Genomic DNA, 22,630 nt, shown 5'->3' with positions numbered 1-22,630 from the left:
GAACACTCTCTTCCAAAAGTGTGGTCTAGATTTATTTGTTTGGCTTTCCTTGTCAAAAGTTGTAAATGATACCACATATGTTCTTAGATAGTCTTTGAATTTACAACTCTGTATGAGTTTATCTTGCTGGATTTTGCATCCAAGGGCATTGGTTGAGGACAATCATCATCACAAAAGATTTGTTTATGCATGTGCATTTCATATCTCTATTTGTGTTGCATTTTGTCTAGTTTGATTGTCTAGCCAATTTTGCGTGCTAATTTCCAGCTGTCTGGGTACACAAATTAAGACAGGCCATATGGGTTGACTGACATCTTTTTGCTGGTGGTCTGTTTCTGGCCCTTGATCTACTCAGATCGTCTGCTGGGTTGACAAATGGTTTTGTCTTTGTTGGATGTGCAAAAATTAGATTTGTCTATATAACCTTAGCTAGGGTTTTCATCCTCTTTGGTTGAGATAGATTAACTTTAGAGAGAGATTGGTTTTCATCTCTATCTCAAACCCCCTAGGAGAATCAAGCATATTTTATGGGTAATGTTCTTCATCGAATATTTCTAAATCTATCTTTGAAATTGCTTGCTTAAATTCGTTTTATATGCTCTTTTGTTTTGGCTAGGAATTTTACATTTTCAGAAAAGAGTTGATTTTAGCTTTGAGCTACCTCTTGGGTTCTTCATTGAAACCCTAGCCACAAAAATCATGTTCATGCATCAAACACCCAATCATTGCATATTAGGGTAACATTGTCTTCATGGTTTTGTTTTAATTTTGTGGTCAAGTTCTTCAAGTTTCAAGTCTCTAAACTAACCCATTTTGAATTCTCATCAGTTTCATTTTTCAAGTGTTTGACTAGTGAAATTGACTAGACATCGAATTCAGATTTGCATATCATTGCCATATCATCATATGCATAGTTTGTGTGTTGGTCTCGGTGCCACAAGGTGAAGAGTTCATGAGGAGCTATCATCTTGTGAAGACTGGAGACAACATTATTTCTGTGCCACAAGGTGAAGAGCTTAGGAGGAGCTGCCACTTCGTGAAGACCAAAGAAGTTCATCTCGTGTAAGGCAAGGTTGCATAAACGTAAAACTGCTCCGTAGATAGGGATCTAGGAATTAAGCTTGTGTGGTCTTTGTATGAACCTTGTTTACACTAATGGATTGGACTCAGTGGAGAGTCCCTGATTTTTTAACCCAGAAGTGGGTTTTTCCGACCAAAAACTTCTTGCGCTCTTTGTCTCTTAAACTTGTCCTCATATCTTACTTACTTGTATATGTTTCTTGCATCCTATTAGTTGTTCTTTGATACGTGTTAGCTTCCAAGTTTACATTGCATATTATGAGCAATGAACCGAATTGTTGTTGACTAGGGTAATTTGTAGTGAACTAAGTTTGATTCGTAGATTTGCATTTGATTAACTGACGAATCTGTATTTAGTTGGCTAGTGAGCTTGACTAGTCAATCCAACATATTTTGTTTCATAATTGCTTTGTCATTGTTGTTTGCATAATGAACTGATATGTAATTGTGTTCAAGTTTATGAATTATTGTTGTGATACTAATCAGGGAAAACTTTGATTAGTTAGATGTGTTGGACAATTATGATTTGTTATTACAATTATTCTTTATATCACTGACTAACTTGTAACTAGTTGACTAGTTCAATTAACTAGTCTACTGTGCAAAGTTCAATTGGTATCAGAGTCTTGCTCTAGATATACATACAATGATCTCTAGGAGTTACTGGTATTGGGTAGAATCTCAATATGAATCGTGACTGATTTGTTGGTTCATCTAACTCTCTTCCCTTATTCGATGTAACAGATTATGCTATTTGGAGTGAGAAGTTTCAAATCTTCTTGGATGCTCAGGGTTTGATTGTCCTTGATTCTCTTACTTTTGATATGGAAGACTAGACTTAAAAAAGAAAAAGGAAGTTGCTTTCCAAGGGGTTCAAAAAGCTAAAGGTAATGTAAGATCAAAAGATCTATCTCCTGAAGAAGATTTGGCTTTGGTTGTCAAACAATTTACAAGGTCTCTCAAGAACAAAGGAAGAGATGTCAAAATGACTAGTCACTCTTTGAAAAATTCAAAGTTTCAATCACAAGAAAAAAAGGCTTTTGACAAGAAGCAAGCAAAACTTTTCAATCTTAGAGATACATTATTTTCGAGTGAGCCTAGATTGTGCTTCACTTGTGGTGGAGCTGGTCATCGTGCTGATGTATGTGCCAATAGCTTTAAAAGACGAGTTTACAGAGGAGATAAAGCTAAGATGGAACATTCAAGTGATTATGAGTGTAAACACTCTCAACAATCTGACCAATCATCTGATAATGAAGTACAAATTGTTGCTCTTGTTGGTGGAAGAATGCTAACTCAGGGTTGATGAATGTGTGTTGAATGATCATTTGGATGTGAATTACGATGTTCTGTGTATCAAGCATGACTCACTTTTTTATGAGACTTGTGTTGCTAAAGTGGATAATGTTGAGCTGTCCTGAAAAGTCTACGAGCTGCAAGAAGAAAATAAGTCACTACCACTTGTCAGAATGGAACTTGGTGAAAATGTTGTTTCTCTTGGGGCTCAAGTTAAGTTTCTAAACGAAAAGGGCTCCGTTTGTGATGATAGTGAAGAAAATGATGAAGTTGTTGCTACCCTTGAAGCTTAAGTTCAAGACTTAAAGAAATATCAAGAAAACATGCTAAATTGTCACATCCCAGTCTCGACTCTGCCGTAGCACGATATTGTCCGCTTTGGGCTTACCATTCCTTCACAATTTTATTTTTGGGAACTCACGAGCAACTTCCCAATCGGTCACCTATCATGGGATTGCTCACGCCCAAACTCGCTTAACTTTGGAGTTCCGATAGAATCCAAAGTCAGTGAGTTCCCAAAAGGCATCGTGCTATAGGGAAAGGAACATGTACATATAAGGCATATCACCCCATTTTCGTTGGTCGATGTAGGATCTTACAATCCACCACACTCAAAGGAACCTGGTGTCCTCGCCGGCACATCCGTACCAAACGGCATAGTGGTTCTGATACCATTCTATCACATCCCAGACCGATTCCGCCGTAACACGATATTGTCTGCTTTGGGCTTATCATTCCTTCACAATTTTGTTTTTGGGAACTCACTAGCTTCGGATTCCATCAGAACTTCGAAGTTAAGCGAGTTTAGGCGAGAGCAAACCCACGATGGGTAACCCACTGGGAAGTTGCTCGTGAATTTCTAGAAACAAAATCGTGAGGGAATGGTAAGCCCAAAGTGGACAATATCGTGCTACGACGGAGCCGGTCTGGGATGTGACATAAATAAAGTTCATGTATTGAAGGTCAATAATGTAATGTACCATGAGACTAACTTGACATAGATAACCAAATTGAATGAAGCTAACAACATGGTCATTCAACTGACTATTGTAACTGAAAATGTTGAAAAATTGCTGAGTGTTGGGAAGCCATATAGTGATAAAAGTGGTATTGGTTCTATTAAAAGTACTTCAAGCTCCGTGATTACTAAGACAAAGTGTGTAAAAGAATCAAAGCTTGTGGCAACTGAAGTTAATACCAATAACTCTCATAGATCACTCCAGTCTGGTCCATGCATGTGTGACATGACGTGTCATTCGGCCTGGTCCATACATGTGTGACATGACGTGCCAGTTGGTATTGACTTCACGCCGGTCTCCTGGAGCAGGTCACCAGACTAACGAGAGGATAGAAAACATTTATCAACAAGGCGCAGAACCCTTAGTCGGTCTTCTTCCACTAGGCGTAGGAAGTGAAGGGTGCAGACGTCCGTAAAGGGCCTCACTGGTTTCCCAAGGCCTTACTCGACGAGCGGTGATACTAAAGCTCTCAAAATGCAAAGCGCATAATGACGCTACCAAGTACCGCCTAATCCCTACCTCCTCAAGAGGGGCGTCACGAGACTGGTTTAGTAAAGTGAAAAGTATTGCCAGAGACTATTTTTTCGGTAAAACAAGTTCCTAAATTCATTAAAAACTGACAATTTCATCCCTATTATTATATTCAAAGCTATTCTATCTAATTTTTTGTTAACTTAAGCCACCAATGACTTGTGCGTGACACATTTTAGAAGGTAATATCATCATTTTCTCGGCTGTAAGTCTTTAACATTGCATAGTGGTTGTGAATATGTTATAATTTTCCCTCTAAAGTTAATTCTTGTACATTCTTTTTTTGAAAAAAAAAAATTAAATCCTAAAACTCATGAAAAACTAACATCAATCTTCTAAAGTATATCACATGCAATTCACTCGACTTAAACTGACAAAAAATTGAATATAATAGATTCGAATCTATTAGGATGTAATTGGCAGATTTTAATTAATTTAGGTATTGATTTTCTGAAGAAAAAAAAATAGTTTAGGAATTTAATTTCACTCTAGAAAAAATTCAATGACTAAATTAACACATTACTCTATACTAAATGCACACAAATTTCTTGTAGCTCGTTTCGATACCAATTTTTTTCTTCGTCTTCTCCCTTGTATTCAGTCCAAATAGAAAATATTCTTCCTGTTTATTCAAATAGTAAGAGATCTAATTTTAAGGGGTTGGTCTAGTGGAAAGTGAGTACATGTTTGAAACCCTCAACATGAGTTCGAACTCTCACAGAAGCATTCTTTGGGGACATTGGCTTTATATTGACGTAATGTTTAACTTGGGCACCAAAAGTATGATGCCGTCTCATGTAATACTGATAATGTTATAAGAAGTGAGATAGCTCATACATTAAAAAATAGCAAGAATTCTCGATTGGACACATGTAAAACATTTCTATATTATTATTTCAGGACAATATATTTCGAATGAGGATCCCTTCTAAATCCTCTTTGTAAGGATCTTGGAGATCCTCAAATCATGTACATTAATCATACATCGTGCGGTCAGTTTTCGTTAAGTACTGTTCATGTTTAATTTTAAATAAAAATATTTAAAATGATTTTTGACCGCCTAATATAGATGAATATACATGATTTGAGGATTCCCACGATTCTCACAAAGAGAATTTGAAGAGAATCCTCATTCGTATATTTCTATATTAATATTTTTCATGATGTTGAGGGTTTTTTATTTTTTGGTTTTTTTGTTTTTTTGGTTTTTGTCAGTGCTTATCCTAGTTTGAAGTTTCTCTTTCCTCGTCATTTGACATATAAAATATGTATTGTATGTATGTCTATGTCATGTATCCATGATGGACATCCATGCATGTGTCACATGACGTGCCATTCGGCCATCCTAGCGAGAGGAAAATATCATTGCCACGTATGCACAAATCTAGAGGGCAAGCCTAAGGCCTTGTAAAGATCTCCTCTCTCTTTCTCTCCTCTCTCAGCATCTTAAAAATATTCCAACTATAAAGAAAGATAAAAGGAAAATGAAACGAAGCTGATTTTACAGTGAACATTTTCCAGCATTAAGATCCGAAACATTTCAAAGAAAAAGCTCTCAGAGAAGCCCCAGGTATTTGTTTTATTTCAAATTTTTTATGGGAAGTTTCGGAATTTTACAGTTCATGGCATGTTATTTATTTGATTTTCTGAATTTTGTGATGTGTGTTTCTTTGCATTTAAATTGAAAAAAGATATGATTGTGAAGCTACCCATTTTCTTTAATTTGATATTTGTCAATCATTTTCCAGATTTTGAGAAGGAAATTAGCTCATCAGTTGAATTTTTAGGTGCTAGTTCATAACTACTCACATGGGTCTTATTCATATTTTTTTTCACTAATTTTTCTGATTATTTTAATTATTTAATGTTCATCTGAATGATTGGAAATTTTGGAATTTGTTTTTTTTTTTTTTCCTGTAAATTTATATGTTGTACACTGCTTTCACAGCAATCAGATTGCAGTAATTTGGCATCAAGTTATCAAGATTTGAAAGTTTTGAAGATTTTGTGAAGGGCACAGTCTTGGATTTGTGAAGAACAGAGGGTTGGATTGCCCACTTTTTTTCAAATTAATTATTTGGGTTGGACCAGCTTTATTGTTTAATTGTGGGAGATTGGTGAAGTAATTTTATGCTCGGATGTTAAACTACAAACTTTTGATTCTTAATTGGTAGCGGGTGGAAGGGAAAGCTTTGTGGAAATTCTTGTGTGTTGTTTTGTTGTGGTTGCAAAGTCGCCGTTTTGGCGCTGGATTAAAGGTTATCTGGGAGATTAAGCTTCTATGGCTGCTACATCTGAAAGATGGTTTGATCGGCTGCAGTTCTCCTCCTTGTTTGGGCCGCCCCCGCAGGACGCCCTACGACGGAAGGTGAATGCAAATATAATTCCTAATCTTGTGCATAATTATATTATATCTGTGAGTGTCTGTAATTGTATTGCTAATTAAAACTAATCAGCGATTGGAAAAGATCAATTTCTTTCTTTTTCAGAGACTTATTTTTTGTTGCTATTTTCTGCCTCTAAACCTCCACAACAAGAACTGAAATAAATATTTCCTTTTCGCTTTTTCCTTCCTGTAGGCACAAATTACTGCGTATGTGGACTACTTTGGACAGTTTACATCAGAACAGTTTCCTGAGGATATTGCCGAGGTAAGCTCTTTGAGTTTATGTCATGAGCATTGTCTTTGTGCATTTCACCTTGCTTGTATAGTTCAAATGTCTATATCTGATGTTTGTACTAATATGTTGTCTGCTGACAGCTGATCCGCAACCGTTATCCATCAGAGGTGAAGCGTCTCTTTGATGATGTTCTAGGTATTCATCCTTTACCTTGTTAATTAATATCTGATTGATTAGACCTTGCAGCTTATATTATGTCATCTCGTGGTTGAGTAATGACTGCTTTTTCTACTTGGACATATTCCAGCTATGTTTGTCCTTCATCACCCTGAGCATGGGCATGCTGTTATCCTTCCAATTATTTCATGCATCATTGATGGTACCCTGGAGTATAAGAGCAGTAGCCCTCCGTTTGCTTCATTCATATCATTAGTCTGCCCAAGCAGTGAGGTGATAACATATCAAATTAATCTTGCCATTTAGAATTTTCATTTTTCAGTTCAATCTAATACCAAGACTGTTTCTTTCTTGATGAACTGTATCTCGCACTTAAGTTTCATTTCAACAGAAGTTTCTGTCTTGCTTATTCTTTACCAAAACAGGAATGTTTGCTATGTAGCAGAAAATTCAAAAGTATTATTTATTTACTTATTTGTATCTTCCCTTTTTCACAGAAAGAGTATTCTGAGCAGTGGGCTTTGGCATGCGGGGAGATTTTGCGAATTTTAACTCATTACAATCGGCCCATATACAAGGTGGAACAACAGAATAGTGAAACAGAAAGAAGCAGTAGTGGAAGCCATGCCACAACAAGTGACTCTGTTGATCGTGAATCCAGCCGTATACCTTTGGTACAACAAGAGAAGAAACCCATAAGGCCTTTGTCTCCTTGGATTACTGATATATTGCTTGCTGCACCTCTTGGCATCAGAAGTGATTACTTCCGCTGGTGAGTGCACAGTTTGGTTGAGTTTCTGTTGTTATTTTTGTTGAAAGTCATAAGCATCGTGGTTTTGATTTCAAGTCACATGCATATGTGCAAACCGGGACCCACTCCAATCAAAAGTAAAACAGTAAACTACAGAGCTTTGTTTGTACGTGTTGACTATTAAGCAGCAGTTCATCCGAAAGTGTTTTTTATTGTCCAAATGATATATTGACCAATGAGATAGTATCATAGTAAACTCGTCAACTATTCAAAATCCTTTTCTTTCCCGTGGTTTGGTGGGTGTTTGTAGCAAATTTCATGGTCCTGGGTTGTTCTCATCCCTCCAGGACTTTCTTAAATAGATAACTTTGTTATAGAAAAGTTAGGATTCTTAAGCTTCCAAAGTCTCTTAATTTGATTTTCTAACTTAGGTCGAACAACACTAATGACTGCCTGACAACAATATGAAATATATTTTGTAGCTTTAATTTGAATGTTTTAGGTTATAGCTCTGGACTTTAATCTTCACACTGGTCTCATAAAGGTTTTTTTAGACGAGTACAATTTACAGAAAGGAAATGGGTTATTAGGGTTCAGGGCAATTATGAGATTTAATGTTTTTATTCATTCAGTAAGTTCATCACGTGAACCTCTGTTATTAGTGTCTTAGCATTGCATCTGCTGTTCAAACATGAACCATGCGCTTTTGTCACTTTCACTAAGGGTATGTTTGGGTGAGGGACTTTTTAAATTCCAAGGGATTTTGGCCAAGGAAGACATGGATCAGAAGAAGTTAGATAAGAGGGATTAGAAATGCACAACATGGGCATTACAAGGGTATGCAAGAGGGATTTGCAAATCCCTCTCACATGTCTTTGTAGTACTCAACTCATGCACCACTCGATTTAAATAATTAAGAGCAATGAGTGTAGCAATGATGTCACAAGATAATGGTGAAGTATTGGGCAACCATGCTATTGCTACTATTAGTAAGCACGGCCAACTGTTGGCACTCTCTGCACTGCCGTATGTGATGAAATGTAATATCAACTCATGAACACGAAGAAAATCATATGATATGGAAAGTCTTGTTATAAAACAAATAAATCAAGTAAATCAAGTGATGAGTACATCTGATTTGATTCCTGAAATGAAAGGAAAAATATGACAACAGGAGAGGGAAGTCTGTTTTGATACCCTATATTTCTGTATTCCATTCTTAATTATTGTTTTTCTTAATTTAGTTTTTGTGCATGTAAATGATATAAGGGTAGACTTGTAGAAGATTAAGCTCTGAAGGAGGTTGGAATATTCCTTGTGGTCCACTATTTATGTAAATATGTTTTATGTTGGAGATAAATTCTTCATTAGTCCAATAGCAGTTTCATGTTACTCATTGTTCACAAGTTCAAATGAAAGTTTAAATGCTATCAAATGTTAAGCAAATCATTTCATCTTGCTCTCTTCTTATTCAATCTCATGTAATTTAAAAACCTATGTATACTTTACAGGTGCAGCGGGGTTATGGGAAAATATGCTGCTGGAGAGCTCAAGCCTCCATCAACTGGTTAGTTAAAAATTCCTTAACTAGTATAGAATGCAATGTTGCTGCTGTGTATTTATTAGATTATTTTTTAGCGTCATGCATAAAATGAATTTTTTTCTGCAAGCATCAGTTAACATGTAACATAGAATCTGACTGTACGGCAGTTTATGTATAACATTCAGGTGGAATGTAAAGGAAAATAGCATAAAAATATCCTAAAAATCTTATATATTTATATTATATAGAATTCATGATGAATGATTTTCTTTTTCTTTTTCTGTTTTCTGTTTTCTCCTCTCTTAGCTTCTTCTCGTGGATCTGGAAAACATCCGCAGCTCATGCCATCAACTCCAAGGTGGGCTGTTGCAAACGGTGCTGGAGTTATATTAAGTGTTTGCGACGAGGAAGTTGCTCGCTATGAGACTGCTACTTTGACAGCAGTTGCTGTCCCTGCACTTCTTCTTCCTCCTCCAACTACAGCTTTGGATGAACATCTAGTGGCAGGGCTACCAGCTCTTGAGCCATATGCACGCTTATTTCATAGGTAAATCTTCAAACTTCCCTCTCCCGAGCCACTACAAAAGGAAATAAATCTTTGTTATTCTGTATACCTGACTGAGTTTTCCTGATATTTACCAATTTTTTAAATGATGCAATAGGTATTATGCCATTGCTACTCCAAGTGCCACTCAAAGACTTCTTCTTGGTCTTCTAGAAGCACCTCCATCCTGGGCTCCTGATGCACTTGATGCAGCTGTACAGTTAGTGGAACTCCTTCGTGCTGCCGAGGATTATGCATCTGGCATAAGGGTAAGCTGGACACTAGTGATTGCAAATATTTAATATAATCTGATGCCATGCTGGTGATCAATATCAAGCTTTATTTGAAGACATATTACTTTTATCTTTCTGGCCACAATTTTTTTTTTGGCATCTCATGTATTGCCTGCTTTAGAATGGATTGGTAAATGTTTGATCTGCAAGAATATCTTTTAAAATGGTTTTCTCATCTCAGATATATCTACTCTCTACTTGCATTAACTGGAGAGGAGTATCATAATAGTTACTTATTTTATTTGAAATTTTTTTCAGTGGTATCTTCTTGAGTACATTCTATGAAGTAATCTCCATTCCACTATACATATACCATAGTCTTTTGTTTCTTGCAACATTCTGAAAATTGAGCCTTACTGATTTGGTTGAAACTTCTAAAATCAACTGGTGTGTCATTTTTATGCACGTGTAAAAAAAAGTAAAAAAAAAAAAAAAAAAAAAAAAACATTTTCTTTTAAGCTCTGATAAAGAAACAAACTTTTTCAAGCTTATTGACATCTAAATTACCCAGACTATCACCATTAGAAACATTCTGCAAAGTCATGATGCCAAAGGCATCCTTCCTGTTAACTGGTAGATGCTGCAGAAGCAAGATCTAGTGTGTGGCCTCTGAGCATATGTATTGACTGTTGGAAACCTAATCAAGTTAGAGCATATTATTTTGATTGATGCTGCTGCTTAAAGGCAGAAAATAGGGGGAAACCATTCCATTACTACGTTGTCTGACAGTACTCTTTATCAATTTTCATACTTCAAGAGACAGGTCTATGTACTTGTGTAACCTATACAGTTGATTGCACACAGTAATTAATTTTTAATCTTTTAATGTATGCCATGTTGTGTAGACAAATGTAATTATACCCAAGCTTCTAGAACAGCAGTCCACTAATAAACTGAAAGTTCCCATAAGCCATCCCTCTCTCTCGTGCTTCTTTAGTGGAAAATATTTGATTTGTAGCGTCTCTGAAAACTGATTGATGCAGCACTTTAATGGTGCTCTTTATTCTTTTGTTCATGTAGCTTCCTAGGAACTGGATGCATTTGCATTTCTTGCGGGCAATTGGGACTGCAATGTCCATGAGAGCAGGTATAGCAGCTGATGCTGCAGCAGCTTTACTTTTCCGAATACTCTCACAGCCTGCATTGCTTTTCCCTCCATTAAGACAAGTTGATGGAGTTGACGTTCAGCATGAGCCCTTGGGTGGTTACATCTCAAGCTACAAGAAACAGGTACCTGTTAATAACTTTTAGTATTTCAGGTTTTTATGCTTCAGCTGCTAAAATGCACTTTGATCTCGTTTCTTTTTTTTTGGCACTGTTTAATCATAATTTTTGTCCACGAATAAGTACTAATTGAACCTAAATACTACCTCAAAAAAATTATTGATCAGATTGAACTTCCTGCGGCGGAAGCAACAATTGAAGCTACTGCCCAAGGGATTGCTTCTATGCTTTGTGCCCATGGGCCTGAGGTTGAATGGCGAATTTGTACCATATGGGAAGCTGCCTATGGCCTCATTCCTTTAAGTTCCTCTGCAGTTGACCTTCCTGAGATTATTGTTGCCACTCCATTACAACCTCCGATTTTATCATGGAATCTGTATATACCCCTCCTTAAGGTCTTGGAGTATCTTCCTCGTGGAAGTCCTTCTGAGGCATGTCTTATGAAGATATTTGTTGCCACTGTTGAAGCGATACTTCAGAGAACATTTCCGTCTGAGTCCTCTAGAGAGCAAAACCGGAAAACAAGGTACCTTTTTGGGTTGGGGTCGGCCTCAAAAAACCTGGCTGTGGCAGAGCTGCGTACAATGGTTCATTCACTATTCTTAGAATCATGTGCCTCAGTAGAGCTTGCTTCACGTTTACTTTTTGTTGTGTTAACCGTATGTGTCAGTCATGAAGCACAGTCCAATGGTAGCAAGAAAGCAAGAGTTGATGAAAGTTTCCCACCAGATGAGAGCATTGAAGAATCAGAAAAGATGTCTGATAAGCACAGAGACAGAACTAAAAAGACCAAAAAACAAGGGCCAGTAGCAGCATTTGATTCTTATGTTCTGGCTGCTGTTTGTGCTCTTGCATGTGAGCTTCAGTTGTTCCCTTTGATTTCAAAGGGGACCAATCATGCTCACTCTAAAAATGGAAAAAATGTAGCGAAGCCTGCCAAAGTAAATGTATGCACTAATGAGTTTCAAAGTAGTGTAGATTCAGCAGTTTGTCACACACGCAGAATATTATCTATCTTGGAGGCACTTTTTTTGTTGAAGCCATCTACTATTGGCACTTCATGGAGTTACAGTTCAAATGAGATAGTTGCAGCAGCTATGGTTGCCGCTCATGTTTCTGAGTTATTTAGATGGTCAAAAGCTTGCATGCATGCGCTGTCTGTCTTGATGCGCTGTAAGTGGGACAGTGAAATTTGCTCCAGGGCATCATCACTATACAACCTTATTGATTTCCACAGCAAGGCTGTTGCATCTATAGTTAACAAGGCTGAACCATTGGAAGCACACTTAATGCAAGTTCCAATTTGGAGGGATTCCTTCGTGTGTTTTGAAGGCAGAAAACTCAGTCAAGGTGGAAACAGTAGATGCTCTAATGTAGGTCAGCCATCTGCCTTGCAATGTGAGGATTCTTCACATTCAGAATCTAAGCGCAAATCTGATATTGCATCATGTTCAAATGAGGGGTCTGGAAATACCATCGGTAAAGGCGTTGCAAGTTTCCCATTAGATGCTTCGGATTTGGCCAACTTTCTTACTAAGGACAGGCATATAGGATTTAGTTGCAGTGCACAGGTTCTTCTTAGATCAGTACTCACAGAGAAACAAGAGCTGTGTTTCTCAGTTGTCTCACTGTTGTGGTACAAGTTAATTGCAGCTCCTGAAACCCAACCTTCTGCAGAAAGCACTTCTGCTCAACAAGGATGGCGGCAGGTAATATTATATTTCTTGTGTCACTTTGCATCACTGTCATGGCAGTCTTTTCCAATATTATTAATTTAATAGCAGGTTTCATGTTTCTATATGCTGCTCTGGATCAGTGATTTCATTGGATCCATTTGCACTGCACTTTATTTGAGATATTGTTGCCCTTTTTCCATTATGTATAATGTTTGACAAGTCATTTTTAAATCTTTAGGTTGTTGATGCATTATGCAATGTTGTCTCAGCAACACCAAAAAAAGCAGCCACAGCAGTTGTTCTTCAGGTCTGAATTTTGTCTTGCTTGAACACTACATGATTTTTTTATTTTTTTATTTTTTCAGGCGATACCATGTAGGGCTTCATTGATATATACTGAAAAATTAGGTCTTTTATTGCAAATTAACAAATCCAAAAGTATTGTTTCTTCTTAATTCGTTTTCAATACCTGATTTTGGAAGAGTTGTTTCTTGGATGGTGCCCGAAACATTGGCTTTGTTATTTTAGCGTTATTAAATTGCGTCATTGGTTTAGTTGGTTTCATGACCTTGTACTCATGTCAGGCGGAGAGGGAACTGCAACCTTGGATTGCCAAAGATGATGATCAAGGTCAGAAGATGTGGAGAATCAACCAGCGAATTGTGAAATTGATTGTGGAGTTGATGAGAATTCATGATAGCCCGGAGTCATTGGTAATTTTGTCAAGTGCCTCAGATCTACTTTTGCGTGCCACCGATGGGATGCTTGTTGATGGAGAAGCTTGCACCTTGCCCCAACTGGAGGTAAACACGCGACTACGTTAATGTTTGTGGCCTATGACTTTTGTTAACTAAGCTGAGACATGAATATTAGTATCTTTTTCTCTTTTTAGCAACTGTATGAACACCATCGACCGTCTTATGTCTGGACTGAAGGTGGATTTCACCACCAGGCAGTCAACTTTGTGATCTGCCATACTTCCATTTCAAAACATAAACCATCCTCAACTAGTGTCCCTATTTCGTATAAGCTTTTTGAATTGTCTATTCGTAATAAGTAATACACATAAGATTGCCGAAGGCTCAAAACATTAAAATAGAAACAAATTTATAATCTAAACTTGGTGAATCTCTATCCAAAGAAATCAGGGTTGGCAAGTGAATTTCTTTCACCTTTTGCTCCCATCTAATCTCATTTTCATCGTTGATAATTATGTCTTTGCCCATTTCTATCCGTTTCAATGTTGGGCAGCCCTCAACTCTTTGGGCTTCATGCTAGAATCAAATCACTTTTTTGTACCACGTAGATATGGCACATTACTGGATCATCTTTATTTTTTTTCTTTTACATTTAGCTTTACTTGGGGTTAATTTGATTCCCCTTTTTCCCCCTCTAATATCACTATCGTCATTCATTATTTCTTCTTCCCTAATATTGTTACTCAAACCATTTTTTATCCTCATTTACAATTATATCTCTGATGCTACCTTACAAACTTTTTTTCGTATAGCATAGCGTGAGTACATATAAATATAAATTTTCAATTTCGTTGACCTTCAATGTGTTAATGCATCAATCTGTGTATAAATTGGCAGCTACTGGAAGCTACAGCTAGAGCAATTCAGCCTATGCTAGAGTGGGGAGAATCTGGGCTAGCAGTCGCAGATGGCCTTTCAAACCTGCTAAAGGTAAATAGCCATCCTTCATTGATACAATTGCTGATACGATCCTAGGACAGTTCAGAAAGAAAGAAGAAAGTGCTTTATTTCATTTTAGCGTTTAAGAGAAACAGCTAGTTATGTGATATATCTGCTCCAATGAATGCAGTGTCGTCTGCCAGCTACCATCCGATGCCTTTCTCATCCCAGTGCACATGTGCGTGCTCTGAGCACATCAGTTCTTCGCGATATCCTGCTAGCCAGTTCAATTAGACCTAACCCTAATCCGGTGGAGATAGATGGCATCCATGGTCCGTCCTATAAGTACTTTAACTTAGATGTCATTGACTGGCAAGGTGATGTAGAAAAGTGCTTGACATGGGAAGCTCATAGCCGACTTGCGACTGGAATGCAGATTAAATTTCTTGATGCTGCCGCAAAGGAATTGGGTTGTAGTATTTCCTTATGATATCGATTATCTTCTTCCGGTGTATAATTTTTCACGTGGAGACTCACACAACTTGCATCTTTGTTGCCTTGAAAGAGATATGAGTTTGCGGGTAAGTAGATATTCATTTTGTTCTTGTGGATATAAAGGTGGATATAAAGGTGGATATATTGTCAAAAAATTCTTTTCCGAAGAGACGTTACGATCCCTTATGGAAAGAGATTTGGGTAAATAAGAGTTGAGACAGAAGCTGACTTGAGCCCTATCCTGTGTTTAATTGTTGTCCAAGTCTTCCTGTTAAATTTTTAATTTCGACGGGCGAGTTGAATGATAGGATTATCTGTACAGTGTGGAAAGGCAACTTCTCGCCGGCCATTAAGCTGCGTTAGGGTTTACGGTGTGGAAAGGAATTTCAGAAGCAGCTCGGATGCTACTTTTTAAAGCCGCTGCCACGAGAAGTAGCCGGTGCTCTGCTCTTAATAATAATTACAGGCTACTTCCGATTAGCTCTTAAGCACGTCCGTAGGCTCTTAAGCAACCACCGATAGTCCGAAAGGTTACAGTTAATGACAGTTAAGAATTAAACAAAACTCCGATACGCTCTCAAGGTAACTTTTGATTCAAAAGAAAGCTGAAAAATACAAGAGCTCAAAAAAAATATAATTACCATGATTATGATGATGTAAACCAAAAAAATTGAAATTGGTAAAGAGTTTTCCCTATCTTGATGTATCCATTCCCCCAAAGGGACTGAATAGCAGGGCAAGAAATCGAAATTCGGAGGCTAAATCATCAGAAAATTTTTGGTTTGTAACCTCAAATCATTTTAAGAATTTCCTGAAATCAGCCAGTTCTACTTAAACTGAACGAATTTAAACTTTTCCGTCATGTTCAGTAGATTCAGGAAAACCACCGTGTTTTTGTTGCCTGCTTGTAGGGAGAGAGTGGCTCCAACGCTCCTTTCCACCGGGCTTAGACGAGGCATTTCCATACCAAATCATCCCAACCACAGCTATGATCATTCCCAAAACAACATGCAGATTCAGACCCTCCTTCCCAAAGAAAAAGAATCCCATGATCAAAACAAGAATTGTTTTCATATGCCCCAGTACTTGGAAGGACACAGCGGTAAATCTTCCAATACAGATGAACTGGCTGAGATTGGTGCCTACTGCGATTGTGCATGAAAGAATTATAAACATCTGCGGACAAAAGGGTTCAGAGAGAATTGTGAATTGACATTTCTGTAAAATCAAAGCATCATAAAACTCAAAGGGAAATGAAGACGCTAATCACTTTGAAATTGTCCAGATTAATGTAGCAAAGCTCTATATTAACAATATCACGTGCTAAAAGTTTTTCAAGCTTCTTGTCACAAATTCACATATTCCGAGCATGACTGAGGTACAGAAGAAAACAGGGAAACACTACTAATACGAATGTACAGCTCGATGCTCAATTTCAGATGTAAAAATAGATATTAATGCACTACCCAGTACTTAAAATCATTCACATAAGAAGAGTGAATCATTAGCATGAGAATGATGTTGTTTTACATTAAGGACCTATCCTATAGTGTTCACACTTACCAGAGATCCAAAGTTATAATCATAGGCATCAACTCTCTTGTTTGTCAACCAATAGTCAAGGAAGGGGCCGAGTAACAGAAGAGATCCAGCCTGGGCTGGAGCAGTATGTCCCAACAGACTGAAAGAACCGAGTGAATATTTCCGTTGAAGAAAGTGCACATACTGCAATTAAAGATTTGATATTTAACTTTTAGGTAAAGCCAATATGAAAATTTAAGAGCTTGACAAAATTGCAGCTCGGGGAGACCCATTGATGAGGATTTATTCTCTCTCTTTCAATGTGCTGAGGAATGGATAACTTACATATTGTTGTAGTGCAGTGCTCCATACAGCTATAAAGGCAGCAATGAAGCCCTTGGCATTGACACTCACATCAGTGACAGTGCAAACACCAACTCCCAAGAGAACAATTCCTATGCTCAACTTTGTGTCTCTTGAGTAACGAATCTTGTCAAGAACAACTTCCAGTAAACATGACACGGGGATCATGCTCAGCTTTGCTATCTGTCAATTATATTAGAGAAAATGTAACTCCCAAATATATTGCAGTATTCAGTAGCTAAACCCAAAGTGCTTTAAAACCCTAGCTATACCTGATAAAATCCCACTGAGTTCCACATTAGACTCACATTCATTCCAACAATAGAGAAGTTAGCAAAGACCATAAATTTTAGAAGCTCAGAGACAGGTAGATGCGACGGTTGAATGTATCCCAGCCACCTTAGAACAACCGTCATCAAAGTTGTCGTAGCAAAATGCAAACCAGTTAATGTTGTAGCTGCAAAATGTTTCAATTTAGAAGTGTATAAATACAAGTTATAAATAGCATGCTTATGGCTATATAAATTTTCTAGATTCATATCTCCTCTAAACAAGTAAACAGAAAAACAACCAATTGCCACCTATTTGTGCAACGAGAAAAGCCATGATAACATGTATGTCACTTTGCTCTATAACCATCCAAATTTGAAGTCCGATAGGGAATAATGCCGTATTAATTTTCTAACTAATTTTGATAAAGTTTGCAGAAGAAATGCAAGAAAGGTCTGAACTCATATCAGAAACAACCTGACTCAAATCAAATCAATCATTAAAAAGAAAGAAGAATAATTTACCAAAACTGAAGCCATATGTAGCCATTAGAGCTTTATTGACAATTATGATCCCAACAGAAGTTACGACATTGAACATCCATGCAGCTGCATCTGCCGCCTTCTTATCAGCTTTGCTAGTGGGAGCCATTTTGTTATCTCCTCCGTTCAACCAGCCACTGTAGAGTCTTTACCTCTCAGCCTCCAGAAAGGCATCCATATACATCCATATGAAGCCGGACAGTTTCACCTGCTTTCGGAACCAAAAACTTTAAAAAGAGAAAACTGAAACAAATAAGAAAACTGAAATTCTGCAATAAATTAAGACTGTTTAATCCTCAAGAATGATTCAACACATTGATGCCCTGATTCTTTAAAAAAATAATTAAAAAATAAACAATATATTCCATTATACATATGAATTTTATGAAACAACTATAACTTCAAATCACAATCATTCTTGTATAAAAGCTCCAAACTAATAAAATAACACTGTCCACCTTGCAAAAGGACAAAAAATCTGATCACAAAGATAAGGAGTCAGTAATTCGATCAGATATTGCCTACATCTCCTTGAGTGAAAACGACTGAGCAGTTAAGTAATTCAATGGAAAAACAGAGATGGGTGCTGCTGCCTTTCGTGCCCGGATTCAAAAATACAGTCAAATCATCTAGTGCATTAACATTTTCCTCATTTCCTAATCAGTTAGTGCAACAATTCAGTGGGAGAGAGGGGAAGAGAAAGAAACTGAAAACCATTTTGACTCACAATTCACTGAACTATGGAATTACCAGGACTTTTAAAAACAGAAATGCACCAATTCTTTTGGGTAAAGCTCATTTTTTTCAAAAATACAAATGTACAAAAAGAACTCACATTGATCCAAATCCACAACAAAATTTCTAACCAACCACATACAGACCCACTGACATTCCAGATCAAACACACAAAAATCAATCAAATTCCAAGACAGATCTAACCCCTAATCAGATCCCAGAAATCCCAAGAAAAAACTGAGCCCAATTCAGCAGATCTGGTCGCAAAAGCCATCGATCACAGAGACACAGTAGCAGAAAAAAAAAAAGCCATGGAAAAGTAAGCGAGCAGTTCAGAAACAAGAAACGTACTTGTGGAATTGCAATGGAAAAGAAAGTTGGGATTTTGATCGGGGAGAGCGATGCGTATTCGTTTGGATGCTTGAAGTTTAATACGGTTATGCGATTGGTTTCTGAGTTTTAGCAACCCAGTCGAGTCCCTCAGATTTGGAGAGAGAGAGAGAGAGAGAGAGAGTGTGTGTGTGTAAGCTAAGTGGAACACGAATGTTAATGTTTATTTATGCTTTGCAATTACTAATTGTGTGTATTTTGCTAATTAATTTTGTAGGTGCCACCTGAACACCAAATTTTTTTGGTTGACAATTTATACATCAATTTCTGAAATGTTAAGGCATAAAAATTAAAACCTAATTTGGTAAGACTAATCATTCTTAAACAATTTAGTTTGTTTGATTCAAATTTCATTATTTTCCTTAAAAATTGAACATCTTCTCTGTGTTAATGGTTGCAAGTTAAGTGAGGGAATGAGGTTGCGTAAAGAGTTGGGAGTTTAGGGTCAAGTGATTCTGGTAACCAAATTTCACCAGTTTCCCAGAGGACACCACATGTATTATAGCGAGTTTAGATGACAAGACCATAGCGTTTTTGCCTATACTTAGCCCTTGCATGTTGAACATTAAATACAACGGGGGATGTCATTTTGTAAATCGGAAGATGATTCTCTTCTCTATTAATCTCTTTTCTTTTTCCTTCCCTTGTACCTGAACTGTTACGGTTAAGGTACGTCAACCTTTTATATTGATTTTTTTTATAGAGAGAATAAGACAAAAAATAATGTGTGAAACGAGAGAAGGAAAAATGATAGAAATAAGAGGGAGAGAATCCTAGTTGCCGTATATCACACCCACAGAGGCTCCTCGACAATGCCTTCCAATGAGAAAAAGCTGATGTACCAATAGACCATGAACGCATCTTCACATCTTTTGACAAAATTATAGACCTCCCCGATAATCCCATTCCCACTGGACATTGAACCCGTGGACATCAGTTCCGTCACGCGAAAGAGCTCTGTCATCTCAATCTCTCCCGCCCTAACCCCAACGCAAGAGGAGTTTGATCCAGATGAGTTCATGCAGGTGACGCATCTCTCGTAACGTCTTAATCCCTAAGATCGAATCCTAGCTCCAATCAAGAAAAACGTTGAAAAAGGTGAGCACAAAAGTTGCCTCTTCCGCCTGCAACGACGTGAAGAACATATATAACCATGTTCACGTCGAGGAGTTTGACCGCATACTGCTGAAATGAGATGCGAAGTTTGTCGATCACAACTACACTAATGTAAAAAGAAGTAAAAGGTTCTTCGTGACATTTGTATGTCACCATAATCCCCAATTTTTCTTATCAAGCTAATTCGGATAGCGTCATTGACGAAGTAGCCTGCAAGCTTGAATGTACTCAAGATGTTTGAAAAACTCACCACCTTTTTTTTTTTTTTTTTTTTTTTTTTTTGTTGGAAACTAACTCACCACCATTTTGACACATTGTTCTTTTGTTATTTTTAAACTATTATTTTTTGTATAATTCATGTGTCATCGTATTATGAGAGTTCTAACTCACACGTGTGACACGTGAGCCCACTAAACAAAATTTTTGACCCAATCTAGATAGAATGAATATGACAAACAAAAAGATAGAATGAATACATTAATGTGTTGTAGTAAAATTCAAGAACTACATTGGCTGATTTGAATTTGAGAGACTAAAATGAGGTGGCATGTCAATTTAAGAGAATTTTTTTTTTTATATATATATATAAACCCTTCTTTGTCTTAACAAACAAAGTGGTGCAGTTTCTGCATATTATTAATTATGTATTAATTAAGTCATTTTAATACCTTTTTCAACTTCAAATGATTGAATTTTATGTTTCGAGTAGTCCCAAAATGCTAAAAACGAAAAATTCTTACACAAAATACGTTCACGAGTCATGACATAATACTGATTGATTAAAAAAAATCGTGTATAAACACTTTGTAAAATTTGACCAAACTAGCTGAACCTTGCCGCCTATGGACAAAAACTTACCCTCCTAGCTTTGTTTACCAATCCTTGAAGATGACATCGCTTAGACTTGTCACAAAATTCTATTGGTTAGGCATACAATTAAACACTTAAAAACTCATTAAGTATAAAAGAATTATATTAACCAATTGTAGGACTAGCTTGATTGGTCATCCTCGATAGTTTGTCTACTCCCCTTAATCTTAGATCTAATAAATGCAATTGATTGGTCATCCTCTTAAGTTTATCTAAGTATCTGACAACAAAACTTCATCATGATGGCCAGTCATAATATCATTCGAAACCAAAATTTGTATTCAAACGAAGATTAAGAATTTAACATAATATGTAATCAAATAATAATTAAAAAAGTACTTTGCAAATATTCATATCATGACTTCATCATAAACTTTTAAAAAAATCTTAGTTACACATAATAGAATCTGGAATCCACGGTGAGGTACGTCCCAAGCTCTCTATCTAACTCGAACGGAATTGGGCATAAGGTGGTGGTGTATGGTATGGAGTTTAGGACGCCCTATATGTATATTATAAAAACCCTAGAAAGTCTGATAAAACTTACCTAAAACAAAAAAACGACCTAAACAATGACGGAAACAAACTAGTAACAAATCCTTCTTGGCTTGGGGAACACGTCATCTGCACGCCTGATTTGGGGACGTGCCACCTTTTGAAAATTTCTAAAAATTTGAAAACTTGTAGATGTCTGTCTTAGATTTCTCAACATATATCGCTCATCTCCAGGAAAAATCAGGACAATCTCCAAATCTTCATTATCCCACAAACGCGCAGTTCTAACGGGAATGCAAATTTTGAGGTATCAACTTGCAAAACTGGAACAATTGGCTTCATAGAAAATTATGAAAATTGGAAACTGTTGTACAGGAAAAACAATTTGAGAGAGAATGAGGGAATTCTTATTAGAGAATCGTATTTTAAAACGTGAGGTATAGCCATCCTTATATAGTGATTTGACTACCCTGGCAAAGTACACAATATCCCTAATTGAATATGGAGAATCAATTGAGGAATCAATAAATGGCGTATTCAATTTTAAGGAATTATGGCCAAGCGGTTACACCAATTAGTGGACCACCACAATTATCCTGCAACAAGCACAATGATATTCAGCCTTTTTTTTTTTTTTTTTAGTACATTGATATTTTTACACTAAGGGAAGGGGGAGTTCGGCGAGCCACACAATGTGCAATCTAATTTGGTATTGAAGCCATCCACGAACCTATTAGCTTCCTTCTACAGCTAGTGTTGCCTCAAAACTCCTCCGGAAAGCCAATTTATCATAAAAAATGTCAAAAGGGCGCAAATTGGCTGACATTGAGAAAAAAGGAAAGTAATAAGGCACTTTATAACTCACTTTTTTCTTAAAAACCTAGGGATAATTAATATGAAAGGCACCAACAGAGATGACCTGTAATTCTCTTCGCCGAGCTTGAGTTGGCAAGAAGACGGAGATAACCGTGGAGGGAGATGACTGTTAGCACTCTCTGTATGGTGGTTGAATTTTGTAGAGACGAGGAGAATGGTTGCTCCCCATCCTTTTCTTTCCGATCCACAAAACCTCTAGGTTGGATGAAGCTATGAAGTACCACATATAGATGAGTCACAAGTGTGAAACCCTATCCAATAAACCGCTAAAACTGACCTTATAGGTTCCTTGGGCCTTTTGGTCTCTTTCATTCAAGTAGTTATGCACAACTTACTTTAGAAGCCGAATGGGTCTCTACAAAACCGAAACTTATTTTAGTCGAATACGGTGTCCTATGTTGGTATAATTAATCTAAACCTACTCAATAAACAAACTTAATTGATCTCATCATCTTCTTAAGTTTTTTTTTTTCAAAACTCAAGTATATCAATCCATTAAATTCTAATTAACTAGGCAATGAGAGATTATAACTCTTACAAATCGACTGTAAATTAAAAACATCTT

At 36.9% G+C, this 22,630-nt stretch overlaps 2 protein-coding genes and 1 long non-coding RNA gene across 6 annotated transcripts; 1 reads left to right on the top strand and 2 right to left on the bottom strand.

The window, feature by feature from the left end:
• The first annotated feature begins 5,300 nt into the window (after positions 1-5,300).
• On the top strand, positions 5,301-15,126 carry LOC137729953 (protein GIGANTEA). 3 transcript variants are annotated; one of them, XM_068469001.2, is made up of 16 exons: positions 5,316-5,496; positions 5,875-5,970; positions 6,101-6,294; positions 6,506-6,577; positions 6,688-6,742; positions 6,855-6,997; positions 7,222-7,496; positions 8,987-9,042; positions 9,325-9,565; positions 9,681-9,831; positions 10,876-11,085; positions 11,247-12,788; positions 12,994-13,062; positions 13,340-13,558; positions 14,351-14,443; positions 14,583-15,126. In XM_068469001.2, exons 3-16 carry the CDS (start codon positions 6,208-6,210, stop codon positions 14,880-14,882), a joined length of 3,513 nt encoding a protein of 1,170 aa, XP_068325102.1. In that variant the 5' UTR covers positions 5,316-5,496; positions 5,875-5,970; positions 6,101-6,207; the 3' UTR covers positions 14,883-15,126. The 3 variants fall into 3 exon arrangements, with proteins under 3 accessions (XP_068325101.1, XP_068325102.1, XP_068325103.1); XM_068469000.2 differs by having other exon boundaries at positions 5,301-5,496; positions 5,875-6,294; XM_068469002.2 differs by lacking the exon at positions 5,875-5,970.
• A 331-nt stretch (positions 15,127-15,457) lies between these two features.
• On the bottom strand, positions 15,458-19,063 carry LOC137729954 (UDP-rhamnose/UDP-galactose transporter 6). Of its 2 annotated transcripts, none has more exons than XM_068469005.2 (6): positions 18,670-19,063; positions 17,566-17,791; positions 17,044-17,228; positions 16,754-16,954; positions 16,451-16,612; positions 15,458-16,063 (listed from the first exon to the last, which is right to left on the bottom strand). In XM_068469005.2, exons 2-6 carry the CDS (start codon positions 17,690-17,692, stop codon positions 15,734-15,736), a joined length of 1,005 nt encoding a protein of 334 aa, XP_068325106.1. In that variant the 5' UTR covers positions 17,693-17,791; positions 18,670-19,063; the 3' UTR covers positions 15,458-15,733. The 2 variants fall into 2 exon arrangements, with proteins under 2 accessions (XP_068325106.1, XP_068325105.1); XM_068469004.2 differs by having other exon boundaries at positions 17,566-17,810; positions 18,670-18,873.
• A 1,970-nt stretch (positions 19,064-21,033) lies between these two features.
• Positions 21,034-22,358, bottom strand: LOC148693360 (uncharacterized). The gene is made up of 2 exons (XR_015952655.1): positions 22,109-22,358; positions 21,034-22,008 (listed from the first exon to the last, which is right to left on the bottom strand). It is a non-coding gene; the product is annotated as an uncharacterized LOC148693360 (long non-coding RNA).
• Positions 22,359-22,630: the final 272 nt, after the last annotated feature.

The sequence above is a fragment of the Pyrus communis genome, chromosome 10 (assembly GCF_041283825.1).
Source record: "Pyrus communis isolate YQ-2024b chromosome 10, ASM4128382v1, whole genome shotgun sequence".
Classification (NCBI taxonomy): Eukaryota; Viridiplantae; Streptophyta; class Magnoliopsida; order Rosales; family Rosaceae; genus Pyrus; species Pyrus communis.
The sequence above is the reverse complement of the archived record's forward strand: the minus strand, read 5'-3'. Positions and strand labels throughout refer to the sequence as shown.

Bases quoted from the DNA above. Each gene is read 5' to 3' on its own strand.
- LOC137729953 (XM_068469000.2), top strand. From the start codon at position 6,208: ATGGCTGCTACATCTGAAAGATGGTTTGATCGGCTGCAGTTCTCCTCC. The intron at 6,743-6,854 runs GTATTCATCCTT...GACATATTCCAG, and splicing joins TCTCTTTGATGATGTTCTAG to CTATGTTTGTCCTTCATCAC. The intron at 13,063-13,339 runs GTCTGAATTTTG...TACTCATGTCAG, and splicing joins CCACAGCAGTTGTTCTTCAG to GCGGAGAGGGAACTGCAACC.
- LOC137729954 (XM_068469005.2), bottom strand. From the start codon at position 17,692: ATGGCTCCCACTAGCAAAGCTGATAAGAAGGCGGCAGATGCAGCTGCA. The intron at 16,613-16,753 runs GTAAGTTATCCA...CTTTAATTGCAG, and splicing joins GCACTGCACTACAACAATAT to TATGTGCACTTTCTTCAACG. The intron at 16,064-16,450 runs GTAAGTGTGAAC...TTTTGTCCGCAG, and splicing joins ATTATAACTTTGGATCTCTG to ATGTTTATAATTCTTTCATG.